This window comes from Scomber japonicus, chromosome 13 (assembly GCF_027409825.1).
Source record: "Scomber japonicus isolate fScoJap1 chromosome 13, fScoJap1.pri, whole genome shotgun sequence".
NCBI classification, from domain to species: domain Eukaryota; kingdom Metazoa; phylum Chordata; class Actinopteri; order Scombriformes; family Scombridae; genus Scomber; species Scomber japonicus.
The window spans coordinates 1,778,704-1,786,203 of NC_070590.1; the positions used below are offsets into that span (position 1 = coordinate 1,778,704).

General features: G+C 46.2%; 2 protein-coding genes across 2 annotated transcripts in view; one reads left to right on the forward strand and one right to left on the reverse strand.

The window, feature by feature from the left end:
- The window catches only part of LOC128371068 (ribonuclease kappa-B), a 112,540-nt gene that overhangs the window by 48,491 nt on the left and 56,549 nt on the right, over window positions 1–7,500 (reverse strand). The window lies entirely within an intron of this gene.
- Window positions 1–7,500, forward strand: part of nup98 (nucleoporin 98 and 96 precursor) — a 41,495-nt gene that overhangs the window by 9,862 nt on the left and 24,133 nt on the right. The window contains 18 exon segments of the mRNA XM_053331273.1: window positions 392–572; window positions 1,378–1,553; window positions 2,191–2,331; window positions 2,426–2,576; window positions 3,208–3,231; window positions 3,234–3,284; window positions 3,719–3,862; window positions 4,635–4,660; window positions 4,662–4,697; window positions 4,699–4,770; window positions 5,529–5,579; window positions 5,581–5,644; window positions 5,647–5,690; window positions 5,692–5,717; window positions 6,277–6,331; window positions 6,333–6,394; window positions 6,897–7,064; window positions 7,066–7,087. Coding sequence (XP_053187248.1) covers window positions 392–572; window positions 1,378–1,553; window positions 2,191–2,331; window positions 2,426–2,576; window positions 3,208–3,231; window positions 3,234–3,284; window positions 3,719–3,862; window positions 4,635–4,660; window positions 4,662–4,697; window positions 4,699–4,770; window positions 5,529–5,579; window positions 5,581–5,644; window positions 5,647–5,690; window positions 5,692–5,717; window positions 6,277–6,331; window positions 6,333–6,394; window positions 6,897–7,064; window positions 7,066–7,087 — 1,494 coding nt within the window.

The following is a 7,500-nucleotide window of genomic DNA, read 5'->3' on the forward strand; positions in this document are numbered from 1 at the left end:
CTTTCTTCCTTCCTCCCTCCCTTCCTTCCTTCCTCCCTCCCTTCCTTCCTTCCTCCCTCCCTTCCTTCCATCTTTCCTCCCTCCCTCGTTCCTCCCTTTCTTCACACCTCTCTCTCTCTCTCTCTCTCTCTCTCTCTCTCTCTCTCTCTCTCTCTTTCTCTCTCCTCTCTCTCTCTCTCTTCTCTTCTCTCTCTCTCTCTCTCTCTCTCTCTCTCTCTCTCTCTCTCTCTCTCTCTCTCTCTCTCTCTCTCTCTCTCTCTCTCTCTCTCTCTCTCCCTCTCTCTCTCTCTCTCTCAGTCTTTATGAATCAGAGACGATAGCTTAATAAAAGGTTTTAGTGAGTCTGATGATGATGATGCTGATGATGAGCTTCCTGTCCGTCTCTCTGCAGGAGCTGCGGTTGGAGGATTACCAGGCGGGCAGGAAAGGTCCGACCAATCCGATCGCGGCTCAGACCGGCGGCCTGTTCGGAGCGACCACGGCGACGTCGAGCGCCGCCACCGGTCTGTTCGGAGCCGCCGCGCCAAACGCCTCGTTCTCCTTCGGACAGAACAAGAGCACGTTCGGAGCAGGTGAGGAACCCAAACATTCACAGTCACGTTTATACTTCCTTCCTTTCTTCCTGTCTTTTCCCTTCTTTCCTTCCTTCATTCCTTCATTCCTTTCTTCCATCCTCCCTTCCTCCCTTCCTTCCTCCTTCCCTCTCTCCCTCCTTCCTTCATTCCTTCCTTCCTTTCTTTCTTTCCTTCCTTCCTTCCTTCCTTCCTTCCTTTCCTTCCTGTCTCTTCCCTTCTTTCCTTCCTTCCTTCCTTCCTTCCTTCCTCCCTTCCATCTTTCCTTCTTTCTTTCCTTCCTTTCATCATCCATTCTTTCTTTCTTTCTTTCTTTCTTTCCTACCTTTCTTCCATCCTTCCTTCCTCCCTTTCTTCTGTCTTTTCCTTTCTTTCCTTCCTTCCTTCCTTTCTTCTTTCTTTCCTTCCTTCCTTCATTCCTTCCTTCCTTCCTGTCTCTTCCCTTCTTTCCTTCCATCTTTCCTCCTTTCCTCCCTTCCATCTTTCTTCCTTTCCATCCTTCCTTTCTTCCTTCCTCCCTCCCTCCCTCCAATCTTTTCTCCCTTCCATCTTTCTTCCCTCCTTCCTTCCTTCCATCTTTCTGTCCTTCTTCCCTTCCATCTTTCCTCCCTTCCTTCCTTCCCTTTGTCCTTCCTTCCTTCCTTCCTTCCTTCCATCTTTCTTTCCTTCCTTCCTCCCATCCATCCTCCCTTCCATCTTTCCTCCTTTTCTTCCGTCCTTCTTTCCTTCCTTCCTTCCTCCTTTCCTTCCTTCCTTCCTTCCTTTGTATATCAGCTGAGTTAACGTGTCTCAGTCTCCGCTGTAGCTCCGGCGGCTGCAGGCTTCAACACCAACGCCGGCGGGTTGTTTGGACAGCAGGCGCCTCAACAAGCCGCGTCCAGCCTCTTCAAACCGTTCGGACAGACGACCACGGCGGCTCAGAGCACCGGATTCTCCTTCGGGAACACCAACACCATGGGACAGGCCAACACCAGCAGCATGGTGAGACCCTGCTCCATCATCATCATCATCATCATCATCATCATCATCATAAGAATAAGAAGAATAAGAATATTAACTTTTTATAGCTTTCACAAATTAAAAGGACCCTCCTGTCGTCCTCCCGGGTCAAATTGACCACGTCTGTTTTGACTGTTCCTTCCTCCTTTCCTTCCTTCCTCCATCCTTCCTCCTTCCTCCCTTCTCCTCCCTCCTCCCTTCCTTCCTTCCTCCCTGCTTTCCTTCCTTTCTTCATTCCCTCTATCCATCCCTCCTTTCCTTCATTCTTCCTCCCTTCCTTCCATCCTCACTCCTTTCTTTCCTTCTTTCTCCCTTCCTTCCTCCTTTCCTTCCATCCTTCCTTGCCTCGAGGACGACAGGAGGGTTTAAAAAAGAAACTTGAATTTTAGATGCAAAGTAAAAATGGCAAACGATTTTAAAATAGTAAAATAGGACAAGTAGCTAGAAATAGAATAAATGAACTATAAATAAAATAAAATAACTATAATGAATCAATCAGTAGGAGCCTGAGTGTGGCCCCGAGTGTGTGTGTGTGTGTGTGGCAGAGTGTGTGTGACCCTGAGTGTGTGTGTGTGTGACACTGAGTGTGTAACCCTTGTTGTGTGTTTTTGTGTTTCAGGTTTATTCGGGAACACGGCCGGCGTCTCAGTCCGGTAGTATGTTCGGTACGGCTCAGACCAGCGCCGCCCCACCCGGCTTCGGCACCGCCACCGGTCTGTTCGGACAAACCAACACCGGCTTCGGGAACGTCGGCACGCAGGTAACCATGGCGACCGGCCGACAGGAAGCAGTTAGTTCGTTCGGCTGGACTCTGAGGGGGGGGATTTTAACGTTTCCTGTTTGTATCTTTAAAGCAAAGTCTGTTCGGGAATAAGACGGCCGGCTTCGGCACCACCACGACCAGCGCTCCGTCCTTCGGAGCCGGGACCGGACTGTTCGGGAACAAACCGGCTCTGGCGCTCGGAACGGGAACCAACACGTCCACATTCGGTACGGAAAGATCTGATTCTGTTTAAGTGTTGTCACGATACCAAAATGAATACCCACGATTAGGCATGGGCCGGTATGAGATTCTGGCGGTTTGATAACCATAAGCGAAAATATCACGGTTTCACGGTATGGTGGTATTATGATTACTGCTCTAAAATGTAATGGAAGGGGGGGAGGGAGGGAAGGATGGAAGGAAAGGAGGGAGGGAGGGAGGATGAAAAGGAAGGACGAAGAAAAGAGGGAAGGAAGGATGGAAGGGAGGAGAAGGAAGGAAGGAAAGGGAAGGATGGAAGGGCGGTTATATAACCCTGTCTCTCTGTCTGTGAGGGTTAGTTTGAATTAATAGGTTAAATGTGAAAATATATTAATTTATTATTAATCAGCATCAAATTACTGCTTTAAATCCATTTAGAGAGAATCATGTTAATAAGGAACCAACTTCTTTCTTTCTCTCCCCCTTTAATATCTATCATTTTTTTGTGGTTACACCATTTGACATTTTCAGGAGCATTCAGTTAAATGAATACTAAATGCTAAATGAAAAATACTAAATGTACATTTTAACAAATCTGGTGCTGCTTTTAAACAGTTTCCTCTGTGACTCTCTGATCTCAATCCGTCTGTTGTTTCAGGTTTCGGAGCGAACCGGCAGCAGGAGGTCTGTTTGGGAACAAACGGCAACCGGAGGGTTAGGGACCGGACTGGGAACGAGCTTCGGAGCCGGTAATTATAGTTAGAGCTTTAACCCTTTATTGGGCAAATTATTATATTTGGTAACTTCTGTAAATATCCCAAAATATCCTTCCTTATTTCCTTACTTCCTTTCCCTCCATCATTCCTTCCTTCCCTCCATCATTCCTTCTTCCTTCCTTCTTTCCAACCTTTCTTCCTTCCTCCCTTCCTCCCTTCCTTCCCTCCATCATTCCTTCCTTCCTTTCTTCCTCCCTCCCTTCCATCATTTCTCCTTCCCTTCCTTCCTTCCTTTCCTCCTTTCCTCCCTCCCTTCCATCATTTCTCCCTCCTTCCTTCCTTCCTTCCTTTCATCATTCCTTCCTTCCTTAACTATTTCAATGAGTGCCCTATAAAGGGTTGATTATTATAAATAAGAGTTAAATAAAATAAAACCAGATGATTAATATGAAGCTGTGTTTGTTCAGCGGTGGGAACGGGCCAGACGTCTCTGTTTGGGAACAACCAGAACAAACTGGGAACCACGCTGGGAACGATGGGAACGTTCGGAGCCACCGGGTTCAACAGCGGAGCGAGTACGATGGGCTTTGGAGCGCCGCAGCAACCCGTCGGTGAGAATTGATCAGTTTTAGTCTGGTTTTATTTTGAAGGAATTGACTAGTTTTAGTCTGGTTTTATTTGAAGGAATTGACTAGTTTTAGTCTGGTTTTATTTTGAAGAATTGACTAGTTTTAGTTTGAAGGAATTGACTAGTTTTAGTTCAGCTTTTATTTTGAAGGGATTGACTAGTTTTATTTCAGTTTTATTTTGAAGGAATTGACTAGTTTTAGTTTAATTTTACTTTGAAGGAATTGACTAGTTTTAGTTTAATTTTACTTTGAAGGAATTGACTAGTTCTAGTTTGAAGGAATTGACTAGTTTTAGTTTAATTTTACTTTGAAGGAATTGACTAGTTCTAGTTTGAAGGAATTGACTAGTTTTAGTTTAATTTTACTTTGAAGGAATTGACTAGTTCTAGTTTGAAGGAATTAACTAGTTTTAGTTTAGTTTTACTTTGAAGGGATTGACTGGTTTTATTTTGAAGGAATTGACTAGTTGGTTTTATTTTGAAGGAATTGACTCGTTGGTTTTATTTTGAAGGAATTGACTCGTTGGTTTATTTTGAAGGGATTGACTAGTTGGTTTTATTTTGAAGGAATTGACTAGTTGGTTTTATTTTGAAGGAATTAACTAACTACACTAACTCTGTTTCTGACTCATTATAAACTAAACTATAAGCTGCTCCTCCTTCCTCCTTCCTGCTTCTCCTTCCCTCCTTCCTCCTTCCTGCTTCCTGCTTCCTGTTCTCGTTGGTCTGATCTGAGCGTCTCTGTTTGTCCTCAGCGCTCACCGACCCGAACGCGGCGGCCCGCTCAGCAGGCGATGCTCCAGCAGCAGCTCAGCGTTTTTGGCGTATTCGCCGTACGGAGACTCGCCCGCTGTTCAGAACCCGCTGTCCGACCCCAAGAAGAAGGAGGAGGTGAGAACTGGGGGGGGTCCAACATGAGGCCCGGGGGCCAGAACCGGCCCACACCCCTTCCTACTCTCCTGTCATCTGTCCTTCTTTGTTTCCTCCCTCCTTTCCTTCTTTGTTTCCTTCCCTCCGTCCATCCTTCCTTCCTTCCTTCCTTCCTTCCTTCCTTCCTTCCTTCTTTGTCTTCTTTCCTTCTTTGTCTCCTTCTTCCATCTTTGCTTCCTAATCCCTTTTCCTTCTTCCTCCCTTCCTTCCTTCCATCTTTCCATCATCATCTTTTCCTTTCTTCCTTTCCTTCCTTTCTTTCCTTCCTAATCCCTTTTCCCTTCTTTCCATCCTTGTTTCCTTCCTTCCTTCCATCTTTTTAATGGACCGCCCCACATGAGATCTAATTGTTCTGTATGTGCCCTTGAACAAAAATGAGTTGACACCCCTGCTTCAAACTGATTTACTGATTACAAAACAAACATTTATAACTTTATACGGTTTTGGGAGAGAAGAAAAAGAGCTTTAACATATTTATCTGTTTAAAATATTAAAGCTTTACATCGTCCTCCACAAAATCTGGCTAATTATTTTAATCTCATCCTGTAATTAAGTTTAAAGGTCGAGGAAACAATAATAATAATAATAATAATAATAACTTTATTTTTATAGCAGCTCAAAGTGTTTTTCACATTTAAAAGGAACATATAAATCAATGTTTAAATAAATAGCCTTTAACATGAGATAGGAAGTAAACCTGTCCTGTTGTGTTGTGACAGCGCCTGAAGCCGACCAATCCGACGGCCCAGAAGGCTTTGACCACGCCCACGTCACTACAAGCTGACCCCCCGGCCGGCGACGAGGGTCCGACCCAAAGCGCTGACTTCATCCGGAGCCTCAAGTCTCAGCTGTTCGACGGGCTCGACGACGACGAGCCCTCGCCTCACCAACGGAGCCTTCATACCCAGGTAACCCCGTCGCCATGGTAACCCCATCACCACCGTTGTAACCCCATTACCACCATGGTAACGGTAAACCCTACCCAGGTAACCATGGTAACCCCATCACCACCAGGGTAACTGTAACCCTACCCAGGTAACCATGGTAACCCCATCACCACCATGGTAACTGTAAACCGTAACCATGGGTAACCCCATCACCCACCAGGGTAACGGTAAACCCTACCCAGGTAACCATGGTAACCCCATTACCACCAGGGTAACTGTAAACCCTACCCAGATAACCATGGTAACCCCATCACCACCAGGCCAGGGTAACGGTAAACCCGTCACTATAGTAACCCGTTGCCATGGTAACAGTACCCTACCCAGGTAACCCGTCGCCATGGTAACAATGGCGGGAAAAAGGTTTCATCACTTTAAACAGCTTTCTTCTTTATCGAGTGCTGCAGAGACGCCTTTAAAAAACGTTTATCGTATAATGACGGTAAAGATTATTCATTCATCGTGCTGCCGTTAATGTAGTGGTACGTGTGTGTGTGTGTGTGTGTGTGTGTGTGTGTTACAGGAAGAGCATCAAGAAACTTGTGCTGAAGAACCTGAACAGCAGCCAGTACAACAGTCCCGATCAGCAAAGAGACGGACGACCTCGCTTCACCCTCAGAGTATCCACAGAACGGACACAGGTACACAATAAGAGATACACACAGAGGTACACAATAAGAGATACACACACACACACACACACACACAGGTACACAGAGATACACACAGGTACACAATAAGAGATATACACACACACACACACACACACACACACACAGATACACAAAAAGAGGTACACAATAAGAGATACACACATACAGATACACACAGAGATACACACAGGTACACACAGAGATACACACCAGAGATACACACAGGTACACACAGAGATACACACAGGTACACACAGAGATACACACAGAGATACACACAGGTACACACAGAGATACACACAGGTACACAAAAAGATACACACACATACCCACAGAGACACAGGTACAGATAAAGATATACACAGGTACACACAGAAATACACACACACACACACACACACAGATACACACAGAGATATACACACACATAGAGATACACTGTAACACTCGTCTCTCCTTTCTCTTCCTACTTCCTACTTCCTGTCTGCAGCCACATGGAGGACGAGGACGAGCTGCGAGAGCTTCCTGGTCCGAGCAGCCGAGCGGACGACGATCCCGAAGTGACGCAGTTCTACGTGAATCCCATCGCGAAGCCGATTCCTCACGGACGCCTGCAGACCAACCTGCAGGACACCATCAGCGAGCTCAACATGCACAAAAGCCGCCAGGAACGGCCTGGAGGTGTGTGTGTGTGTGTGTGTGTGTGCGTGCATCTCTGTGTGTGTGCATCTGTCTGTGTCTTTGTGTGTGTGTGTGTGTGTGTCTGTCTCTCTCTGTGTGTGTGTGTGTGTTTGTGTCTCTGTGTCTGTGTGTGTGTGTGTGTGTGTTTATCTCTCTGTGTGTGCGTGTGTGTTTATCTATCCTGGTGGGGACCGCAACCTGACATATTACCAACCCTGTGGGGACCGACTCCTGGTTTCCACGGTAATGAGCATTGTAATCAATAGCAAACAGCCTCCTGATAGGCCTGGTCCCCACAAGGTTGGTTTTCCAGACTGTGTGTGAACCCCAGAGGTCACAAAGGGTGTAAGTGTGCGTATTAGCTTAGCGATTAGCCCGCTGGGGTTTCAATCCAACATTTGTTCAAATACTCA